This window comes from Polyergus mexicanus, unplaced genomic scaffold, assembly GCF_030449975.1.
Source record: "Polyergus mexicanus isolate NDT 795.1 unplaced genomic scaffold, iyPolMexi1.0 SCAF_8, whole genome shotgun sequence".
Classification (NCBI taxonomy): domain Eukaryota; kingdom Metazoa; phylum Arthropoda; class Insecta; order Hymenoptera; family Formicidae; genus Polyergus; species Polyergus mexicanus.
In genome coordinates, this window is record NW_027223328.1 from 2537228 (window position 1) to 2562686 (window position 25459).

The following is a 25459-nucleotide window of genomic DNA, read 5'->3' on the forward strand; positions in this document are numbered from 1 at the left end:
AATTTTACATTGCGTTGATTTTAACGACGAATAATTGTGTTAAAATGCAGAAGACATTAATTATATAATCCACCTATTAATTTTCCGTTCAATATACATATAAAAACGAATAAGAATTAATGATATTCAGAATGATGTAAATAATTATACTCGGATTTGAAAATTAATAAGCTTCTTTATGATTGTACTATCATGGTAGATAATAAAATGGCATCGTAAGAAAATAACACGCACACGTAATTCAAATATTTGATTTTAAAAAGCTCAATTTTTTTTAACGCGTTTATCTCTCTCTCTCTCTCTCTCATTTCTTTTCTAAAGAATAAATTATAGTAGAAATATTAAACGGGAATCTAATGAATATCTTTTGAGATTATTATATTATTGAAGGATTTTGAAGTAGAATATCATCCAGAAACAATAGAATTCGAGAACACTCGTGAAAATTAAATCGACGAATCGATAAATTTGGTTCCTTCCTTAGAATTTACGGTGAATAAAGGAGTACGATATGAATGCTTACAATAGATTAAATACACGAAGATCTTGTTAATTGTCAACGTGATCGATTAAGATTGTCCTCGTACATAACTTGACTAAATTCGCATAAATATTCATGATTTTCTAAGTCGAAATCATTTTAATCTGTCGATTTTTAACGAACGGAGATATTTCATCGATTTTTACACAAAACGCTTTATTTAGTAATCAGATATCATCATGGAGCATGTTCATAAAATTCTCCGGGAAGAATTCCAAGTGTTAGCGCAAAACGAAACGCGGGAACATTCGTCGGTGAAGCGAAGCGAAGCGACGCCGAAGCCTTCGCGTCCTCGTCGAATTGCGTTTCGCTCGACCTGATCGCGCATTGTGTAACCGTGTGCGCGAACAATTATATTTACGCTCAATAAAAAGAGAGAAATTGTCACGATAAGTGGTCGCCTTGAAGTGGGCGATATTTGCGTGCTTAGTCCTCGAGACTAGTAAAAATTCTACTCCACGCTTAACTACTTCGATAAATTTCACGATACTCCCCGCGCGTCGCGCCTCGTGATCAAGGATCAAGGATCGAACGGATGATCGAATTAGACATCCTTGCTACTAAAGTGCGCGTGGCCGGACGAAGGAGTCTCGGCATCTCGCGGATCCGAGAGAGAGAGAGAGAGAGAGACAGATGAGATTATCGCACTGAAGTCATGAATAAATGTAAATCGTTGCGATACTATCCCGGGTTAGTTCCTTTCGAATTTTTTCGTAAGCATGCGAGATTCAGGATTCGTTACGCTAGGAAATAAAGTAGCGTATACAGATATATTCGTGTATTTAGTGTATTTATCCTGAAAATTTCTTCAGATTTGGATTTATCATTTCGACACGTCATTATAGAAAACAATAAAAAATAATATATTTTGTAAATTATTTGAAACTGCTAAAGAAAGACGTGCGAAAAGCGATTTATAATTAATATTGGTGGGAGAATCTGTTTAAGATTGTATAAATTTTTATTTTATATTTATTAACATTTTTTAAAATTTACGGTTTTTTGTTTTTTTTTTTGTTTTTTTTTTAATACATAAATTCATGACTCAATATCTTTGTTGAGGAAAAACTACTTCAAATTGATCCAAGAATCCCTTGATGGAAGGTGAGTGATGGGATACACTATATATAAAAATAAATAAACCAAATAGAGAGAGAAAGAGAGATAGAGAGATAGGGAGAGAGAGAGAGAGAGCGCGATGTAAGTCGCAATAAAAATCAACACTGATCGATCCCGGTCGGTTCTTGCTGCGCTTCGTAAGAACGCAATGTGCTCAGATATTCGTACGAAGCGACGGGGGAAGATTTTGTGAAGCTGCCTGTCTTAAAGATGCTTTCACAGTGCGCAATTTTCCAGAACCGTACGACAATGACGCTGTCACAATAAGGGCTTCTCCGAGCGCGCGGCCCGCTGGAAAACGAAAAAGATAATCTGCTTGGGATAAAGAAATAAACGATACGATCGACTCCCTGTGTATCGGGGCATCTCCTTTCCACTTTCTCTCTCTCTCTCTCTCTCTCTCTCTCTCTCTCTTTCTCTCTCTCACTCCTCATCTTTCATTCGATGGTGGGGGCGAATCTTGAATGGCCGGTGAGGAAGGAGCGTACCGCGGATTGAAAAGGGATGGCAGGGAAGAGGGAAGTGGGAATTGGAAGGGGATAGAGAGCGCAGGAAAGAGAAGCTCTATATTTTCTTTCGTATTCGGCGAGTAATTCCATTTGTGCGTCACTGAGATTCTGAAACTTGACCTGTTAAAAAGTCTTTTTCTACCGGCTCTTGTTCGCCGAGCTGCGAACGTCGTCTTATTGGAAAAGCATCCTTGGGATACTCGATTTTCAGGGATACGGAAAATCGTCGAAATATTGTGGCAGATTCGCAATCTCTATAATCGCGGCGGAATGAAATCTTGTTTTCAGAAATTCTCCTCTAAGATTATTTTAAAACGCGTATATAGAAAAAGTATATTTAATTCTGCTCTTGACCCCTAAACTTTCATACTTTCTTGATGTCGTGCGTATCATTAATATGAATCATATTTCGTGTATTATCAGATGAGGAGCTGTACCCTTTACTTTTTACAAGCTAAGGTTGCGAAGGTAACGAAAGGGGAGGAATGCCGCGAAAAGGCATATCGTTAATTCACTTCCGTACTTTTGTTTTAATAACTCTTTCGTCATCAGGATAGTCTCGTCTCGTTTGTACGTCGACGAGATCGCGTAACTCGATGCACTGGAAAAAGTCCTTTTGTCTCGAAAACGCGCGTCGTCCGCCCCGTAGAAAATTGCAGAAACAATGGGAAAAATAACGAAACCAGCGCAAATTGACTAGAGAATTAATTCTGATAACGAGGGCCTAGGGAAAGCGATTTTTGGAAGTTCCCATGCAAATTGCTCGTCGATCGTTTCCTTCCGTCGTCGACAATTTTTATCGTTAGAATTGAGAATTGTTCAGAGAAGAGCAACGTTCTTCTGAAATTTAAATATTCTTATTCTTTTTATTCAACGCAGTGATAATTCAATTATTTTTAGCACTCGAATATATCTCATTTTATCTCGGACATATTTTTGTTTTAGAGTGACATTCGTTTTGATAACTTTGAGTAGTCTCGAACGAAAGACGGATCTCGCTTTAACTCGAGCAACCTTAAATAGAAAATAAAAATTTATGGAATATATATTAAGCGCGAGACCCTTTTCTTCTCTGACGACACAGGATACCATATTTCTCCTACGGAAGTTATAAAAACGCGTCGTGTTCAACGAGATTGGGATGGCAGAACCCACACGCGTTTCTATTTCTAGTACTAAACTACTTACGAAAAAAAAATTGTACGTGAGAAAGAGAGAGAAAGACAGAGAAAAAAAACGATTTCTTCTTTCATTCTGCCGACCTTGATGAAAAAAGGGGAGTGCGTTCACATTATGAAAATTACTAATTCACATGATACCCATCTCTAAACTACAATATATTTATACTTTTTTGTAAAGTGATGATTTTATCGTATATTCTCCGAGATTATATTATTAAGGAATAAGGTATCCATTTTAATAGCACAGTTAAAGTTTTATTAATATTAGACTTATATTAATTTCTCTATGCACATGTTCTCGCGAAATAAACTTTTTCTCCTTTTCTCTCTCTCTCTCTCTCTCTCTCATTCATTCTCTTATTGCACAAACTACCTAACATTAATAAGAATGATGTGTCGACGAAAATCATGCGCGAATAAACTTGAGATTCATTTGGCCAAACATCCCGTTTACGGAAGTATTCGTGTTTCACTCCTGCGTACCATGAACATAAAACTTATTGTATGTACAATATGCTCACCAGAGCAGCTAGACAGACGCGGATATTATATCGTACGTACGTAGATTGTATTTAGTCAAGTTTATTGAATGTGAGAAATATAATGGTATTTCTTTTTAAATAATTTAAGATTTGATTTTGTTTTATGTAAAAATTAATAAAACGGATACTTTAAATTGAAACGAGTATTGAACAAGTATCTACGCCTTCGTGTGTCGGTCGTATATGTTGCACCGTGATGTTTTAATAATAACATTGAAACATTTAGAATAATGATTTTATAAGACAAGTGTAATACTATTAAATCAAAACATAAATTTCAAAACAAAACCGACTGTGTCTTACTATTTTTGAATTTCATTTACCGATTAATTCGAAGTTTAAATTTTATTGAAATAAAAGTTTAATTAAAACCTTAATTGCCGACGTATATTATAATGAAAAATATTTGCACAGAACAATGCCTTCTCATTAAATTTAATTAATCGCCCTCAAATTTCATCTCGATACGGCGTTTCCGCACGATACTTTTTCACTTAACAATCCATAGTAATTTTCTGCCGCCGTTAAATCATGCGGCGTCTATCGTTGGAGGAAAGTACGGTTGATCAGAGACACCCTGTAGACACGTATATACGGTCAAAGGGTGGGACCGGTGGCGTAAAAGAACCCGAGCGCTCCGAAACACGAGGCTAGCCTTCTGCTGCGCCGCTTCAGCTTTCATTAAGGAATCGTTAGCGCCGTCGCCCTCGTCGGCATCCTCCTCTCCTCCACGGTCCGTTCCTTTCTCGCCACGTCTCTCTCTCATCTTTTTTCCTCATCTCCCTCCCTTTCGTCCTCCTCCTCCCTCTCCTTTTGAACGAATATCGGCTCTCCGCTTTTTCGTTTTATCTTCGTGCTGTTCGCCGTCGTCTCTCGTTCTTGTTTCCCTCTTTTATAATTTTTTTCTATCTCTCTTGTTTCGAATGTAGAAAATCGAACGATTACATCGGGAATTTTTTCACGCATTAATATATCGAAGAAAGATAATTCGGAATTCTTATCGTCGGTTCAACTGATTTATACTTTTATCATACTTTGACATTAGAAGTCTTTTTAATCCGTAAAATATCTTATTCTTCGTCTCTCGTTTTAACGGTCTTAATTGGCGAGAAAATTGATATCCACATGTGATTTCAAAACGCAATCGCATCGAAAAAAAAAGCTGTATACACTCCTATGCACCTTTCGAGGGGCGCAGATGGCCGTCGCCTTTTTAGAGTGTGCGTACACGCGTACGCGTCAGCCTTTCCTAATGGAAAAAATCCTACCCTAGGAACACACATAACCCGCTTCTCTACCATAGTTATCATAGCCAAGGGATACTATCCCGATTGCAGCCGCAAACCCTCTATCTTCGATGAAACGTTACCGCAAGGGGGTGGACTGCTATGCGTGAAATATAAAGGATTTACCAAAGAATTCCATTATCTTTTCTCTCTCTCTCTCTCTCATATAATATATAAATACAATTGTGTGTATGTAACATATTATATATTATCGTATAAACTATTTTTTTATTTTTTACTGATAAATTATATGATTGTTAATACGAGAAAGTGTAAAAGAGTTGGATAAAGACAAAGAGTTGTGAAATATATCGAGATGTAAAAGAAGGGAGGAGATTATATTTCTACGAGAGTTGATTAGAGAGAGAAATATACTTCTTTCGCATCTCAATCACCCTCCGGTGCGAACTCGGGGTGGGGCAGCGTTTACGGGGCAATTGTTACAGGCGAATGTGTATCCCTCTACGGCCGCAAAAGGCCCGTGTTCGCGGAAACGTGAACGGAAAAATGAACGGTATCTCATTTTGCTCGCGCTTCTTCTGCACGATTTTATTCATCGCGTATCAATTTTCTCCGCTTCTTCTTTACGCTCATTTCAACCCGACCACCGCTCGCGTCCCGGTCATGGAGGAGAGATGCCTTTGGCGATTTTTATTTCAGGCTCTACCGACGAGTCCGTGGCTCACGTCGTCTATCCGACGATCATCTCGCGTCCGCAAACAACACACGTTACAATCCGCCTAGAATCACTTCGCTCGATATATTTCTATTTTTTTTTTTTTTTTTTTTGGCCTTCTCGCGTAATCGCTGGCGATTTGCGTAACGCGAATAATATTTTTCCTACGGTATCTCGTGATATTTTCATCACTTTCTGATGCGTAGATATTACGCGACTAAAAATGAGCTTGACAAGTAGAAGACATAAATTTTGTCGAAAATGTATTTTTGATTAATATTTATGATATTTAATGAAATGTCTAAAGAATTTATTATATAGGTAAAGAGTACTCGCGTCTCTTTCGCTACATCAATAAAATATATTCGTGTAAAGTATTACTTTATGCGTTAACGTTTTGTTTTAAAGAACACTGTATCTGGAACACACTATAGTTCTAGGGAAAAAGTAACATCCTTCACACACATACACACACATTGATCTCTCCTCTCCTCTTACTAATTACTCTTTCTCTTGTAGCGCGAGCGCTACCGCTCGGTTTTTGTTCGCATCTCGAGGCTAAAGCGATTCTGAAACTGTTCCTAGTAACCATGGTCTACGTTAATGAATGGCAGGAATGGAGAGAATGAACCGTTGCGTCTGTTTCGAATTGCTTCCAGCAGAAATTGGATCGTGCATTATTCTTTCATAGGAACACATCGATTCCACGGGATTTGTACTCGCATACTTTTACGCACACACATTCCGATAAATAAATATCTTTAGTATATTCAAAATAACTGTTAGCTATTATGTTTCGTTTACGAGATGAAAGATTACACATACAATAACGTAACGTGTCTTTAAAAAAATTTCAAGTGAATTTTCTTTCTTTCTCATAAAAAAAAATATAATTGAAAAAATTTGTTATTATTTTTCTTTTTATTAATTAGGTATCAATCTAAATTTCAATTAAAATAACATTTCACAGATAAAGGGTAAATAATGTTTTCGCTGATTATGCTGAAATAATTCGATTTCTGACGAATGATTAACCCTCGCAGAGATTCGAATTAACGGGAACGTCCCGGCAGAAAGGTAATGGAATATTTTTACGGGTTTCCGGTCAGGTATCGTTTGATGAATTCCAATGTGACATGTAATTAGTTGCAAAACACTAATCATCGGCGGCCGGCGATGGTTGGAATCAGGCCGCAAAGGTCGATCGTTCTGATTACGAAACCATTTTGTCGAATTGTAAACTCGCAACTCTAATGTAAGCTCCGATTATGAGACTCGCGTATAAATGACTGGTTTAGTATAACTAGTTTAGAGTTTGCCCTCGCGATCTCAACAAGCTCGGCCACGAGTTTAATGAATAGCGGCTTCGCGGCCAATCAACGATCAGCTTAAACCCCCGGCTCACAATTACCACATATTGTTTTAAACGCGATCGTGCATTTTAATCGTTCGCGTTAGACACAGGGATATCATATATCGTTCTTTTTCGATGCTTACCGTATAATATTAAACTCTGCATAGCGCGACTGCCAAGACGGATTGGTCAATGCGCAAAAATTAATTTGATATAAAAAAAATACCTATTCTAAAATCGTAAGAGAAACTATTAGATTTACTATCTGACAACTCAATTTTTGAACGATTTTTCTTACGCAAAAATGAATTCTAGTATACGAATAATAAAGAAATGAACGCGGTGCAAGAGTCAGCAATGTGAATAAAAATTCCACGTTTTAAACTTAATCCGCTTAAAAAGCCACTGGTGGGTTAAGTCATTTTTGCGTAACGCATCGTCCAATTGTATAATATGACACACGAGGAAAACAAAGATATCGAGCGTGAAGAGCGCGACAACATACGGAAGTCGTCGAACGGCGTGAAGAAGAATCCGCGGACAGTCGTTCTTGTTTTTCGTTAGGGTGGTCCACGGAGCTAGCCAATTAGACAGGGGATTGTATAATTGGGTAGATAAAGAATCGGCCGGGGATATTCTCCCAGGCACCTGCCAGCTGCCGTGCGTAGACGAGGATGAGACGAGAGAGAGAGAGAGGAGAGGTCGAACCGGTCGTCGTCGTCGTCTCGATCGTTCGCGTCGTTCCTCCCAACATCGTAAAAGTCTTTCCGTCATCATCGTCCGAATATTCGCGGATTCGTTTTACCGACGAAATTATTTAGCGATGCTTTTCGGTTGACCATTTGTTCGAATTGATCGAAGTAGCGGACAGTCGATTACAACGATCAATTCTTCATAGCTAATTCATATTAACGCCTTCGTCCTCGTGTTGCTTTGATCATCGTCTCAAGCTTATTCGATATTTCCAACCATTTCTTATCACCAATTAGCAAATTGCCCAAGAATTTTTTGTTCTTGACCTTATCACCATCATAAAAATTTTATATAAAGCTTTAAATTTAATATAATAAAATTTAAAAAAAATATATATATATATTAATATTCTTTTCTGTTTATTTTTTCTCTGGTTGCGAAATATTATGCGTCCTCTTTTTATTATATTTAGATCTTCTCTTCGGGATAAGGTATTATCAAACGACGATAACCTTAGGAAATAACTCTCGACACACAAATGTTTACGATATAAGTAGCTTTATCGCAGCTAAATAATAATAAAGTTGTATAGCAGTCGTGTGTCACGTGCCGATATATTGAAGTACAATATATATCGCGGATTTTCGCGCGGGACTCGTTTGACTGTCACTCTTTCATGTATAATCGCCGTATATCATTAGACGAAACGTATGGCTTGAGAATGTTGGCTGCTGGATAGAATAATAGTGGAAACGATGGCTTGAAAACCTATCAACTGAGACGCGACGCGTTTGCGTAATGCCACTCCGGCAAATTGTACTTCTAGATCAAACTGGCCAGGAATCCGCTTTAGTTAGCCCTTCCTTTTATTAGAATAAATACTTCCTTGAAACACAACATACAAATCTTTCTGTACGCGAAATAAATAGCTAACAAATTGCCAAAGCTCTGAACAATTCTCCTCGATAAAAATGCGTATTGCTTCTCTAAGAGAATTTATTATTGGCATTAAATGCGGGTTTAAACTACGGTCAAGATATTACGTCTGATAAAATCATAATCGTATTGTCGTCATAACGCCGGGTTGTGTTTTCTACAGGACACGTGTACGCTGAGATTTGCAATCGATTTAAATTTTTTAACATGGCCATAATTCACCGCGAGTCCTCCAATTTATTATAATTTTATGCGCGAGTTCAAGGATGCTTAACTGAGAAGAAAGAGAAAGAGCGAGGGAAAAAAAAGAAGGAGAGAGACGAAGGAAATGAGTCATATGACTCTACGAATATAATACCTAAACGTATCTCCGAAATTCTAAAGGGCTCACTTTCACTTTTCCCGTATCTCTTCTCATACGTAACGATACCGTTAGAGTGTAAGATAATCTTAGAGTCATCGGGGATTCTGATAATTCACGTCATGAGAAATCGATAGAAAAAGAAGCTGCACTTGTCGACCGATAGATCTCTAGGGCACTCGGCTCATTACTATACTATTACCACCCCAATACTTTTACTTTCTTTCTTAAATCGTTACTTCTTTAATTCCGTTCAATCTCCGCCGTTAATTTCGGATTACTTCGTACTTTAAGAATACCACGGTAATCGCGATATTAGTTCTACTTTATTTCTACTTTGTTTTCGATGAATTTAATGAATAATTTTATCATCAGGATCGCGATGATACGCTTTAAAAATGCCTCTCGCGAAAATAATTGCGCCTCGCCTCAGCTATGGTAAATGTGTCCAAAACATTTGGAAATTATTTCGCGGGGCGCAATTATCCAAGTAACTGCCGCCGCGACAGGCGCTTAGTTTGTCGTGTCGCCGGCTTGATTTTCACCCGGCTACGAAAATTCCTATCAACAGGTTGTCACCGACCTCTCTGCCGGGTTCTCTGCTGCAGCTTTGCAAGAGAGCGAGCGGAAAACCGGAGCAAGAGCTGTTACGCGTTACACGCACACCGTGCGTGTTGTTCATTAACTCTTAGATCTTCAACCCGTGTTTACGCAGATAGTAATTTTAAAGAGAAATTCCCAGCGTATTCTAATCGTTTCTGACTATTAGATCTAAATGTATTCGTGAATAGAATATTCTATCGCTTCGCGTGCCGATCGCGAAGTAGAATAATATTATTAATATATTATTAATTACATATTATTAATTACATATAATTTACATATTATTAATATATTATAATAATATTATTATTATATAATTAATACGATGATAAAAAACGCATACGCCCCCTTTTAATCAACGTGTTTTATAGCTTTAAGATATGGTATATTAACATCGTATAAAAATTGACGCGAATTTATAATAAATTTTAAATTTTAGTATTTGTCTGTGTAATAATATTATTTCAGCAATAAATTTTATTACGAATAACGTAATATGAAAATTTAACGAAAACATAAATAATTCTATATATAAAGAAGAAGAATACGACAAGTATATTTGAAAGATAAATTGATTAAATTGAAATTGAGATAGATAAGCTTGAATCAATTATGGAAAAATTCTTTTGATTCTTTAACAAGTCCATTTGTTTTTCGATGTATGAAATATTGAAAACTCGAGTGATTTTTACATGCCTACCTTAATAGCATTTTGTGTGATTAATCTCAAGTTTGACGTTCATCAGTTTGTCCGTCAAAAAAAAATTCGCTACGTGTCTTTATCGTCTTAATGAATTGACATTATCAGCTAGAGAGGGAAACGTCGATAATCGTAACGAACTCAGTTGCACACATTTAGAAGCTTTTTAATTCGATTAAATTAATTATCTCGGCAGCTTTATTTTGACTTTAACTTATCGAGTATTTTATAAATTCCGGCAAGCTGAGTGAGTAATACTATTACACGGGGAGCTATGAACATACGTGTTTTATCTCTTATTATCGATCATCTTGATGACGTAAATCAATTTCAACGCGCATGAAAGAATATGTAAATCTATAAATCATTATTTAAAATTCGAAAGCTTTTAAAAAATTGAGCGGATATCGAAAAGTTTTATTTTACTTCGAAATCATATATGTGTATATATGTACGTGTGCATCTTCGATATATCCATTATATTTCGAAAAAATCTCAGTATATTATTAATGCGCCTTTTATTCAACATATTAATTATGCTTGCATAATCGAAAAAAATCGTTAACGATTCACGTGAGTTCGATAAAATCACGAGAACTGTCGACAGCCTTGCGAGAAACTTGAAATTTTAAACACTTTTTTTTTTTTAATCTTTGCATCTTGTTATTTCTTGTCGGATACGTTTCGATACGTCCTCAAAGAATAAATCTATTAAATATGTAAAAAGAGGAAATAAAAAAAAAAAACTATTCCATAGTTCAATGTTTGCAACAAGTAAGCCAATAAAGATTGCCAATTACTTAATGAAAATGTACTTTTATCGTACGCCGACACCGATCTTGACTATCTTGACTGCCTTCCTTTTGACGATCATTAAGATCGAAATATTTAAATTGAATTTACGAGATCTGTCCCCGGGGCTACTCCGTAGACTACTTCGCGGAGGTTGAAGAACCGAAACGAGAAACTGAACGGCAAATGTACGCAGACTAGTGCGAAGGACTGTCATCCATCATAGAGCACAACGAAATTCTCTGTGCGCGTACGATGACCATCTCAAGCTTTCAGAAAGATCCGGGGAATATATATATATATATATATATATATATATATATATAATGATGATGATGATGATGCAATGATTAATTATTATATTTTCTTTCGTGTATATATAATGGCGATCAATAAATAAATATATACATATACATGCAGGAAAGAAAATAAGAAAATATATAGTAATTAATCATTGCTTCATCAAATGGAGGAAACAAACACAAATTCACATTCACACGGTTGAGACGACGACTCGCGGTCATTAACAGATCTTCAACGTTATTCAATGTTAATTCGAGAATTTAACACGGTGCAGCCTCCGCGCGCACGCACTTCTAAATTCAGCTGATGATCTTGGAGTGTATACGATTTATACACCCGGCTGCGTCACGGCAAATGTACCTCGTCTCGGCTTCTTAAGTATTGCCTAAGTAAATCGACGTCGATTAATCAGAAATGACAGGAGGACTAGCCGGCTGCCCAGCGGGCATAGTTCCTCGTCGGTTTCGTAATTAGAGGCGCTAATTTCGCATACCTGCGCGTAGTTTGAGCGACGTAATTTCTGGATTTATCGCCATTATTTTTCTTGAAGGTGGATCTCCCGTTTAAGAGAGAGACAGAGAGTACGCGTGAGATTCCGGCTGTCCGATTTAATTCACCAGGACTACCTCGAGCCGTCGTCGCCGCGCTCGCATTACAGACGGTTAGACATAATAATTCGCAGGATTTCTTTCAACGGAATTTCCTTTAAATTCGTTCGAATAAGTCACATTCCCGTCTCCCCGATTTACTATAAGCGTCTTCTGTCAATTATAACTGCCAATTTTTATTTAGCTACGCTGTAATATGCATCGAGAAATTCTTTAATTGAATCAAGTCCATTGAACGACGAGAGAGAACTCCTCCAAGTTACCGCAGAAAAAGTCTATATGCAAATATTTAACCTGCCAATCTCTCAGCGAATTTTTCGCCTTTCTTTTTCAAATATATCACAATTAAATCAACGAATAGAAGAGAGATAAAACTTAATTTAAAGATCGCGAAAATAATAATCTCGCCGCTTTTGGTCTCCGTCATTACTTTTATTAGGATTTATGACTTCGTCACACGTTCATAAATTTACGTTGAATAAATTTCACAATTCACAAAGCGAATAATTTTCTCAAGATCTAAAATTTATCATTTGGAAGTATCGATTGGCTGATCGATTGATAAGAACAGATGTAATTTGTATTCGACAACGATGAGTTATACTGCGTCAAGAAACCTTACCTAAATTAATCGATAAATTCTATCATATAATAATACGCGACGAAAATTGCGTTCGCATGAAGCCAAAATTTATCTACAAGAATTTATAACTTTTTCTCTATAAATTATTTAGAAATTTATCGATCTTATTTTCTCTTAAAATTGCGCGAACGTACAACATTGAAAGAAGAAAAATTTCTTGACTTGATGTGTTCTAATCAGAAAAGTTCCACCTAAATTTCTGTATTCTAATAATTAATTTAAATTATTCTTATTCCAAATTTGATTAGAGAATCAACGTTAATAATGATTCGTAAATAGATTGCAGAGTCATTGCAATGCACTTTCGCAAAAAGAAAGTTAAATAATTTAACGAAATTATTGTAGAAAATGCGTAATTACAATTTAATAATTTATACACATCAATAATATAAATACTTCCTTCTTCTCTCTCGTTTTCTCTAATTGTTCTCGCGCCCTTCAGATTCCCCGTTTGCCTGCCGTGCTAAAGAAACGAAGGAAAAAAATTACGCGCAGCAAACTATCGCGTTATGTAGACTATGCGCGAACTTGACACCGACAAGGACGTGTTTCGAAAGGAGGAAATAAAAAAATAGCCGCTCCAACTTGTTAAAGGACGCGCCAAGTCAGCCGTTAAAGCCTCGAGCGAGATCGTCGATCGATTACCAAATAAATCACGATCCACGACAACCGTAAAGCGATCGTTAACCAAACTCTCCGTTAGCAAGCTTAGATTATCATTTTTCCCGCTTTTGTTAAATAGCACATGTAGGTAGAAGGTATGAAAATTAAATCTTGTAACACGAAATATTCAAACATATAACATGAAAATTTCAACATTTTTTAATTAATAAATTTAAATTAAATAAAAATCTGTATTTGAAAAATCTGTAATTGAAATATATATGCAGACAATGATGCTTCATACATTTCATATAATATAACGTAAATGTATGAAATATTTATTTTATATCTTGTAATACATCTAATTGCAAAATGCATATACAGTATTAATTTAGAATTATTGTCTACTCAGCTCGTAAGACGTTCGAGAATTTTTCAGCTGGAAATAACGAGTCCTTTTTTTTGAAAATTTTTGAACGCGGTAACGAGAGTTAATTTTTCGAGCTCTTGTCGCACGAAGGGCCCGAGAATCGCCCTAGATCCTCAGGCGTGGCGATACAACCATCTCAGAAGAGAACCTGCTGTTTTACGTAATAACACTCGATCGAACGGATCGACGACGCCAGGAAACTGGCCTCTCCGTTCACGTCACTCTCTTCGCGTGTTCAGAATCGTTTCTTCGACTCCGACACGTCATTCTGGTGCGATACCTTCATCCACCAGCGGCGTCGAAAGACAATTCGCTGCCCTTTCCACGAAGCCGAATACCCGCACGATCGTTACCTACGGAACAGCACGAATCTCGTGATCGGCGTTATTGTTCGATAATGATGCGCGCCTTATTACGGATGAATGAGACCTTTTAGCAGTATTAGTGACCCATCGTGGACGGGACGAAAATTTTCAAAAGAAAGAGCAGGAACTAGAGATCGAAAATAGCGAAGGGTACCGATTATCCCGAGATACAGGGCACCGTACTAAATTATGTCGTGACTAATGTCACGTTTGATTGATTAATGATATTTACACCGAAGCTGAGATATTCGAAAATGGTGTCATATTTTGAGATTAACACAATTGAGAACTTGAAGCAAAAATTCCATTACGAAATTATGCAATATTGTAGATTTTACGTAAAAGTATGCAATTAATCGTATAAAACAATTCCGTCGTAATTGCATAATTAATATGTTGAAATATTCATTTGATTCATATTATGCGCGAAATAATACAAGCCACGAGCGTTCTAAAGTAGATATCAGAAAAGATAGAGGCGTTAATAATCGTCGATCGTGACGACTGGTCATCCTGTTCTTCGCTTCTGTCGTGAAAAGAAATATAAAAAAAGAAAAAAGAAAAAAGAATTAGATGAGATTGGAGAAACTAGAAACTAGCATGTGAGAGGAATGAGAGATGGGGAAAAAAGGGAGATAAAGGAAGGGATAAAACGAAACCGTGAGGCAAGACGAAGGAAGGAGAGAGCAAGAATATTAGAGTACGTGGAGAGGGAAAGGGGGAAGGGGGGAGTCTCTATGCGGTACGCGGTACCCGAAGCCAGTCGGTCGGATATGCCCCGAGGCCGTGATAGACAAGGTCGGTCAGCCTCTCCCAGCCTTATATATATATATATGCTTTTGCTACTGGCAGCGTGTGCTATCTGCTCTCTTTTACGTTTATTTATTTATTTATAAATATACTGCACGCGGCGCGCGCTCTTTTCTGCGACTTCCGGCTAACGTGCCGCGAAAACGGACGGTTGACGGTTGCCAACCGAATTTCATTTCTGTCGTCTCATATCGCCGAATATTGCCATAAAGGTATGCGAAATAAACGATCGAGTCAGAAGTACATTTTCGTAGCTGTGTCACGTGCGCGCAAAAAGTTATTAATTTGCATTTTAGATTAGGAAACATTAAGTTTTCTGCAATGGCGGTCACTGCCGCCGCGAACTCCTGAAATCGATTATGACTCATCTCTTCGTCTTCTATTCGTTCATATTCTTGCTATTTCTATTTCTCTCTCTCTCTCTCTCTCTCTCTCTCTCTCTCTCTCTCTCTCTGACACAAAAGTATTCTTTTCTTTTTACAGATATTCGGTAGCAAGGCGGACCTGCAGCTCCACACGCAGATACATATGCGCGAGGCGAAGCCGTACAAGTGTACGCAGTGCTCCAAGGCGTTCGCCAACTCCTCGTACCTGTCGCAGCATACGAGGATCCACCTGGGCATTAAGCCGTACCGTTGCGAGATCTGCCAGCGGAAGTTCACCCAGCTGAGTCACCTACAGCAGCACATTCGCACGCACACCGGTGACAAGCCATACAAGTGCCGGCATCCGGGCTGCACGAAAGCGTTCAGCCAATTGAGCAATCTGCAGAGCCACTCGCGATGCCACCAAACCGACAAACCGTACAAGTGTAACTCCTGCTACAAATGCTTCTCTGACGAACCCAGCCTGCTCGAGCACATACCGAAGCATAAGGAGTCGAAGCACCTGAAAACGCACATCTGCCAGTACTGCGGCAAGAGTTACACCCAGGAGACCTATTTAGCAAAGCATATGCAGAAGCACGCGGAGAGAACGGACAAGAGACCGCCGATCATCGGCACGGGCCTCAGGCCGTCGATACACGCGATGACCGCCCATCATCAGGACCACTACTGGCCCAAGGTAAGCCCGGATTCGGTGATCGGCGATCTGCACGAGAGGCTGCCGCACCATCACGCGGAGTACCATCAGAATCAGAATCCGGAGATGCTGCTGCCGGGACACGGGCATCGCACCGCCGAGTCCATCGAGAATGACTCGAGGCAACAGACGCCCCAGCCTGGTGCGAATCACCATCCCAATAGTAGTTCGGCCTTCACGCCGATTTCGTCCATCTCGATCAACTCGATCTCCTCGATGCAGCACCCGTTGAATCCGCTGAATCATCTGCACTATCCTGGCAGTCATCACCCGGCGTCCCGGCCGTATCTCTACGAGGCGTTCAATACGACGCAAAAGTCATCACCTACGTCCTCGTCATCTGGCGTGACGCCTGGCACCACCAGCAACCAAAACGCCACGTCTTTCCCGAATCAGCTCATTAGTCTTCATCAGATCAGGAACTACGCCCATCAGCCGAATCTCGGCAATCTGGGCAACCTGGGGAATCTGGGGAACTTGAGCAATCTCAGCAATCTCAGTGCCACGATGGAAAGCCACGCGCTGCTGGGCGGTCTCAAAGAGAAGCAGTAACTCTTAGCTGGTCTTGGAGATTAACTTCAGGAAGCGCTCGCGAGCTCTCTTCATCACGGTTCTTTTATTCTTTTTCTTCTACTTTCCGTGACATGGCACGTTGCGACTTGAGCTTCATCCGGCTCGATCGTCTTCTCCTCTCCGTGATCTCTTTATACCCGTCTAATTTATTTTTTACGCTGGTGTGTACGCAAATCCCACGCAAATATGACTCCGAAACTAACTTTTCTTCGAAATGTCTCACTTCGGTGTTTAACTACATTTTGCATTCATATTTCATAGGTATGCATGCATGTAAGAACAATAACGCGTCTCATCGTAATCTTTTAATAGATTAATGCATACGATGATAATTGCGTCCAGAAAACGGATAAGAAGTACGAGATGTATGGTCAATGGTCGAAATAATTTTTGACAACCAGTACAAGACTATCACTCTCTTTCCTTTTCACCTTTCTCTTCCTCTTTTTTTATCTTCTTTTTTCTTTTAACGTCTTATCTATGAGCCTTTCGATTTTGCGTCTACGTCTCGATTGGGATGCGTTTGTGCGTTATGTATGTATATAAAATATGCATATGTTTTATTAAACACACATGAGCACAATGATCTAATTTAATAAATAATCATTACACTCGGAGTAAAAACAAATTTATTTGAATTAAAATTATTCTTTTAGTTTAATTGCTAATTAATGCCGTGTTCTCCAATCGATTTGTGTAATCGATGACGTTTATGAAATTAATTCCAATGAAAGTTTTCAGTGTGAAAATTGTTTTGTATTTTCTTTTCTGTAACCACATCTTGGTATCCCAATTGTTAATGAAATTGGAAGCACGTTTATAAAATATTTACAGTGACAGTTTGCACAATATTTAACCAAAGCTCCGAATCACAAATGTACGTTATTCGCGATACAACGTAGTAACATGATAGAAACCTTGACGGTTACATTCCTTAATGTAATAAGACTGACGTGATGTAGTTAAAAAAAAAAAAGACTATATCTTTACATACTGGTCTAATTATTAATAATCGATATGATCACTATCGATCGTCAAAAATCGTTTCGTTGTCTCCCGCAATTGAAAACTGAATTTCTACATCCGTTGAGAATAAAATCGATATTTACTCGACTCTCTCAGATTATCCACGTTTCTCGGCGTGCTAACGTCCTCGCCAATGATCATGCGTGCCAATTACGAGCTAGAAAGTTCCATCAATATATATTCGTCGCGATATAATCCGTACGATCTGAAGACGTTTGAATGATAAAGTGGAGCACGATCATGGATTAACTCGTATATTCGAACAGTAGACGATACTTTCATAATGCTAGAAAGTATACGATACGCCAGTGAGATGAATGAACTGATTTCTTCTTCAGTTTATCGTGAAAAATTTTAGTTGTGAACGGAGACCGAGATCATTTTTTGTTGATAAAAATGTTCAATGATTTATATTTTTATAAAGTTATATATAATAGCAAACGTGTGTTTTTTTCAATAAATTCGCTCTCTAAACTAAATTTTTTGAATCCGGTGATGTTCACTTTTTCGACACATCCTTGTGTGTGTGTGTGTGTATTTCTTATTACTACATCTTATGAAATTATTTTTGGACGATCGAGATTTTTTTCAACTGGAATTATTTTTTATATTGTTCCCGCAAACTCGAAGAATATTTTAAGTTTAATTAATTAATATATTTCAAATTCTAAGATATTAATTATGCAGTTTTCTTTTACTCTATCGTGTTTTATATACGTATTTTCCTTTGTTTTATGTTCTTTATTTTTTCTAACATATTGAAAAAAATATTATATTATTATTTCATCAAAAATATCATTTGTGCAGTTTACATGGTTAAAATTTAATTTCTCGTAACGTTGTGACTATACGAGTTTTAATTATTTTAAGAAATTTTGTCGCGATTTACCAAGCAAATCACCTTGGAAGACAAATAAATGTGGAAGGGAACGAAATTAGTGGATTGATAAATAAGAAAATTAAACATGCAAATGTGCTACGTCGTAATGTACGCGGAGGAAAGCAGATACAGTAAACATACGAAGATGAAAGAAAAATTCATTTTAGGACATTCGCAAAATTATGCAGGAACACCAATAAGGTAACAAAGACATAAGAAGGAGAAGAAAACTGTAGCGCGAAGCGCGTAAAGAGACTGGCATATAAAGAGATACACAAAAAGAAACGTATAGAAATATATACGGGCACACATACAAAAAAGGTATAAAAGCATCACGCACATTCTGTAAGAGAGCCGCACGGAGACCTCCTCTTGTAAATAGGTGCTATATAAATAAATAAGTATATGCATATATTAATAAATGAATGAATATATGCATATACGCGTACATACAAGTACATAAATAAAGAAATAATTATTATTATCGTCACACCGAGACCATCATCTTTATTAGCATCATTATATTATCATCTTTATGATTATTATGTATTATTATATATTATTTTTATTTACATTATTATTATTACTATTATTATTATTATTATTATTATTATTATTATTATTATTATTAATTGATTAATATTTTGATCGACATTTAGTAGGTGTGTAAAATAAAGAAAAAGCACACAGATTCTAATAATGTGAAAATATTCTAAGTACCTTACTTAAGGTCTAAGTAATCTTATGTAATCTGTTATATACGTGTGTGCGCGTTGCGTGCGCGCGCGATGAAGAGAAAGAAGAGATGGAAGGAGAAAGAGAGAGAGAGAGGAAGATAAACATGTATATGCGAACTATTGTAGATAATTTGTTGTTACGGTGCCAGACGTGTTCTTCTTCGGGGTTCCTGTGTAATTCACGTTCTATCTCGAGTTGTGTTATGTTCATAAAAAAAAAATATATATATATATATATATATAAAGAGCTTGATCGTTAAGTTTTGCATTTTTAATCATACGTTTTACACGCGAATTCCGCTTTTATTTCCGCTACTCTGTCGACTTACGGCAGAAAATTCCGCAGTGCCAATTTATTTCCGATTATTGTGTCAAGATAAATCTGTGCCGAGATCATGATTCACTTGGTAAAAAACGAACCCCGCGGTAGTCATGTCCGGGCCTTACCCTATGCTCAAGTTGTTTAAAACTATTACGTTGTTATTAAGATGATGATAGGACAATGAATGAGAGAAGGGACGAGGGGTAAACGTTCGAAGTTGATTTTCTTGCTGTGTATAGCCGGAAGGCGGACCAGATTCCTTTGTAAGACGGCATGTGACTCGCTATCTCTGGATATCCCAAAGTAAACGTCAAAGAATGAATAGATAGAAAAGAATATAGATAATCATGCGCGGGTGCGCACGGTTATGTCCATTGAAAAATGTTGGATATACATACATCTTGATTTAGGTTGACAATGGGGCGAGGAAAAATGTTTCGAGTAATAAGTGCGTAATTGATTTACACAACAAATACAGGGAAAAGGATAGATAGATAGATAGATAGATAGATACCCGTCATTTTGTTGATATATAATGAGAAATATAGGGAACGCGAAATAGGACGGATTCGCATGACAGCAAGGGACAGATGCAAGATAAGAAACTCCGAAACCCCGCGCTTTAAATGTGATTTCTTCTGCCTATCCTTAGTTTCACAATGATTATATATTATTATTATTAATATTTTATTATTATTATTATTATTATTATTATTATTAATATTATTATTATTTCGTTTAATAAACTGTCACGTGTTAAAATAAAGGCAAAGGAGAATTTCTCGACATGTAATGTTGAGTTATTTTGTTTCTCTATTTTCTGTCAAAACGATATGAATTTGCTTTGGCCTTTCCCTTCTCTCTCATCATACAATCTCGTCCCTCCTTTCGTCCATTATTCTTGAAAAGTACAATATTTTAACTATACACGGGCGATTATATTAATTTTTGAAAAATGAAAAAGAAAATTATGTTTTTCACATTCAAATTTGTAGAGTGAAGTATTGAAAATTTACCAAGAAAACATCGAACGATACTCTGAATAAAATAATATATTGCTTATCTATCGTGTTTAAATGTTTCCATAGAGATATTAAATGTTGGAACACACGTTAGGATGATTAAGGCAAGGATCTCACATCTCAATTTAATCTGCATTAATCCGTAAGTACACATACGATCTTTTTTCGTAACATAAACATCGGATTAATATAATTTATTTTTTCTGCTGTTATACATTTGAGAAAGATAATGTATTTCAATTAAAATAACATGCAAGAATTTTCTATTATTAGAAATTATTATTTTTGAGATATATTGTTATCATCAGAACGTATGGCTTATTGTTTTATGTTTCTCGCGTACTCGTAAATTACGGAGCATAAGTTATATAAAAGAATAAAATGGTACAAGTATTTTTTTTTTTTTTTTTTTTATAACCGATTTTATTTCAACCCTATGTTTAATCATAGCTTTTTCAAGCTTTTTCATATTTTTGATTGATGTAAATTTGCTTTTTTATTAAGTCATCAAAATGCCCTATATCTATTTTGTCAAACTATCTTATGTCTTATATCAAATAAGCGATTAAAATAGAATATGTAAACACTTAATTTTTAGCGAAAAAAAAAAATTAAATATACGCGTATTAAAGCCACATATTTTCCTTTCGGCTCTTATAAGTTATTATTCTCTTTTGCGGTAAAAAGATGAAAGAAAAGCGTTTTTTTCTCGCTAACCATTGCCGCGTACTCTCTCTTTTATCGTGCGCCACTTTGTTCCCGTTGTTCGCCACTCGGATTATTTCATCCTTCGCTGACTTTGTGTCGCAATCTCCTCTGTCTATCGTTTCTTACGTTCGATTACGATAAATTTCGTGAAACACTCAAGCGCACTCGGTTACTAGCGCTCCGCGTGAGCACTTCGCGGACAAATGCCGTCCAATTCTATTCTTTCGTTGTACATACAAAAGTAAAGGAGAGATCGTGCGTCGCGACATTTAAACGGTTAAAGAGAGAATTTTTCATCTATACTTCTATATGAGATACCCTCTTGTGCGAGGGAATATTAGTTTCGGACGAGATGTGATACTATTAGAAGAAGCGTTGTTTATAAAAGCGCGAATGTACCCGAGTATAAATCGATTGACGAAGTTGTCCTTTGTCCGCGACTAATTCCTCTGAATGACAACGATCTTTTGGGAGACGCGAAAAATGAAAGGTGATAGGATACACTCTTTTAGCAATACTTATAGCAAGTACAGAGGGAGGGGGCACACGAAGTCTTTCGACATGAAAAAGAAGGATGTCGATGAACGATCGCTTTACGCAAATAAATTTCGCATTTGAAGCAATAATTTACGATCTGCGTCGATTATCGTATATTAGTATAAAAACAGAGAAATCTCTCGACACGAATTCTCTCTTCAGGACAAATTGCGAGTAGCGAGGACATTTGCATTTTAATATGATTTAATAAGATAGAGAGAGAGAGAGAGAGAGAGAGAGAGAGAGAGAGAGAGAGAGAGAGATGACTGTATACCCCACGATTTTCTAACGAAATCGTACTGTATGTATGTATATTCTTTTAAATGAATGTGTCTATGCGACTTTTCATAGCAATGAGATCCATCAGACTACATATTCCGTATTGGAGAAAAAGGCTTCGCGCAACCTCACTCTTTATATATCGTTCTCTCTTTCGGTAAAAAAAAATAGTTATTATTGCTATATACTTCAAGTATACAAGTTGTAAATGAATGTTTCTACAACCAGCATACCTTTGCGTAACCATTAGTCGTCGAGAGGAAAAGCGAGAAAATATATACGTGCGTATGTATATGCGTGTGTGCATAGATGCGTGTGTATTACATCTGTGTGTTATAAACGCGCTCGTAGGAGAAAGAAAAAAACGTCTGTAACGAGGAAAGAAACTGATAAGAAGAACATATTTGCGTGCGTATGTGAGAGCGTATACATATATATGTTTGCGTGAGAGAAAGATAGAAAAAAAGAGTACGAGAGAACGTATGTAAGTGACACACGTAAGAAAAAACAATATATTAATTATTGCGTGGTACGAACAGAACTGTGATATTTTATTGTATAACTCTGCGAAAGAGAGAGATGAGGGAGAAATATGAAGAGAGATCTCTAAAGGAGAATATACTATTACGTGAAAAAGAGAGACAGAGAGAGAGAGAGAGAGAGAGAGAGAGAGAAAGAGAAAAAGAGAGCGAAGAGGGGATATTATTGTATTTTACAAAAAAGTGCATCCTTAAACGCAATTAAATGCAATTGTGCGGGAACTGTACATACACCTGGTGTCTCTCCTTTTAAAGGTATAATAGGATACCCTTAATTCTTTCGAGTTTTGATTGCGTAAGTAATGCGTATATATATATATATATATATATATATATATATATATATATACGTACGAAAGAGATATTTTATTGTTCGATAAAAAAAGGTAAGAAGAGGAAGCTCTGTCCAGTCGTTCTCGCGACTTTATATGAGGATATGCTCGGTGTTCTCGGGCCGCGCGATCGGCCCATCGTCTGATCGTTTCCTGTTTGTAAAGATATATATATAAAAAAAAATATATATATATATACATACATGTATAAACTATAAATGTGTCGTGAAAACGTATGCACGGAGCACTGCGACGCCGTACCGAATGATCGCAAACGGAAAAGAAAGAAAGAGTAATAATTAGTGTAATGATTGTGTCTATGAAAATTCGAAATATGCCGAGCGATAAACCGATCATTTTTCCCCCCTTCCCCTTCCCGTCCCGTGCTCTCTCTCCTAAAGTTACATATCTCTTGATATTTGTTCCGTACGCATCCATCTCTTCCGTTTATTCTCCTCGTTCAATTGCAATTTGCAGCAAGTTATCCGGCAAAAGTGACGGCAAGTGTTTTTCAAATAATGTGAAAGCGACGAATATCGGCGATTTGGGAAGTCGCATAAGCAAAAAGAAAGGAAACGCGAAGTGATTTGACTTTACGTCGAGTCGTTTACTTTGCAATAATTACATATTTTGAAATAGAAAATCGATCTCTTTATCAAAACTGTCAAAATTCTATCGTTTAATACTTTTGTATAAATTCGGCTGGGATAATCTCGTTATTTAAATGCTACTAAAATTTCCGATCGTCGCGTTATATTTATCTAAATAAGATCTAGGATAAATAAATTTTTAACGCCAAATTTGAGACGAAAAACGAAATGGGATCGCGTTCTAAATGCGCCTCGATAATACGTACACAGTTTTTTATTTCACTGGACGCACAGGTATAATGCAACGCTGATCAAAGTGTCTTCAATAAATCTGAAATGTTTTTAATTCTCCCAGATCGGAAAGGGCAAAAGAATGTAACTATCGATTTTCACTGTACCTTTCGCCTTTAGCTGTGTTCTCTTTATTTGTACTTAAAATAAAGCACAGGATCAGATGCTTTAGAAAGAGAGAGAGGGAGAGAAAGGAAGAGAAAATTGGAGAACGCAAAGTGTACGGAAAGGGTAACTAAAAAGAATGGATCTACAAACTCGTAGCGACATTTTTTCGAGAACTGTTGCCGAGGGGAACTTTACAACGCTCCGCAGAGGACATAATTGAAAAGGCATATTATATGTAAGGGGGATGATTTTCTTCGTATATCGCGTCGCAGCCACACGTCTGTCATACTAGAATATAGCGGACTAAAGTACGTTGCATACGAGCGCGCTAATCTACCGTTTAACTCTTTGCACGGTGGTCACGTATAATTCCTAGAAAAAAATATCTGTGACTCAAAAAATTATTCGAATCCTGATTGTTATCCTGTAATAAGAGCGGAATGCCATTATCCAAAAATATGATTGTCATCGCGAGCGCGCGATAATCATCGTCCGACAAAGAGTTAAACGATCGTGTCGTTGCACGAACCGGAATAAAATAAATCGAGATTTCGGTGACCGAGATCTCTCAAGGGACGAGAACGGGATATCTTGCGTTTTTCCGAATCTCACGTAGTTTTTACGTCTATAGAGTCCTTTTTAACGCGAGCACGATACGTATGTACAAACGATGGCGTGATGGAGCTCGTTGCTCTGTGTTTGTAGCGTGAAACTCGTATGTCGCTCGTATTCGAATCGATCTCGCATCAATTTGATTTCTCTTCTCTCTCTCTCGTGATTATTCTATATCTCAAAATTGAATCAAGTACAATATTATTTCGAAATTGGTATGGAGTAAAAGAGATATTTCAATTTTCTATCTTAATAAAAAAAGCAAAAAGTATACCCAAATCTAGAAAATATTTAAAACTAATAGTGTAAGGTACCTAAAAAAATTTTAAAAATTTAAAGAGAGAGAGTGAAAAAATACGAATAATATATTATTAATTAAAATAATATATAATTAAAAGTTATATATATATACACATACTATTGTGAGAAATCTTTCCAATATTCTATGTTCGGATTTACATACTATCCCCTTGTATCTATTTCCAAGTCGCAAAGCAGCATCGATTATTCTGATTTCGGAGTAATTAATTAATTACGCTAACGATCGATGGCAAATATTTAGCTATTCCAACTTTGCTTTATTTCTCCGTACGAATAGAATCGAGAAAGAGAATAATCCGAAGAATATTACATTAGGGACATACGATTTTCGCGCTATTTCATCAACAAGAATTTGAAAATCGGAGGAACTCTCACAAAATTCGCGCGAGAAGAAGGAGCTGTCCGTTTTGTTCCATTCGGAGAGCACGAGAGATACTTGTGCGC

General features: G+C 36.9%; 1 protein-coding gene across 1 annotated transcript in view; it reads left to right on the forward strand.

Annotated features, from left to right (window-relative positions):
• Positions 1-20911, forward strand: part of LOC138935750 (zinc finger protein rotund) — a 96495-nt gene extending 75584 nt beyond the window's left edge. The window contains exon 6 of the mRNA XM_070300562.1: positions 15539-20911. Coding sequence (XP_070156663.1) covers positions 15539-16690 — 1152 coding nt within the window. The 3' untranslated portion in view covers positions 16691-20911. The remainder of the gene's footprint in view (positions 1-15538) is intronic.
• The last annotated feature ends 4548 nt before the right edge of the window (positions 20912-25459 follow it).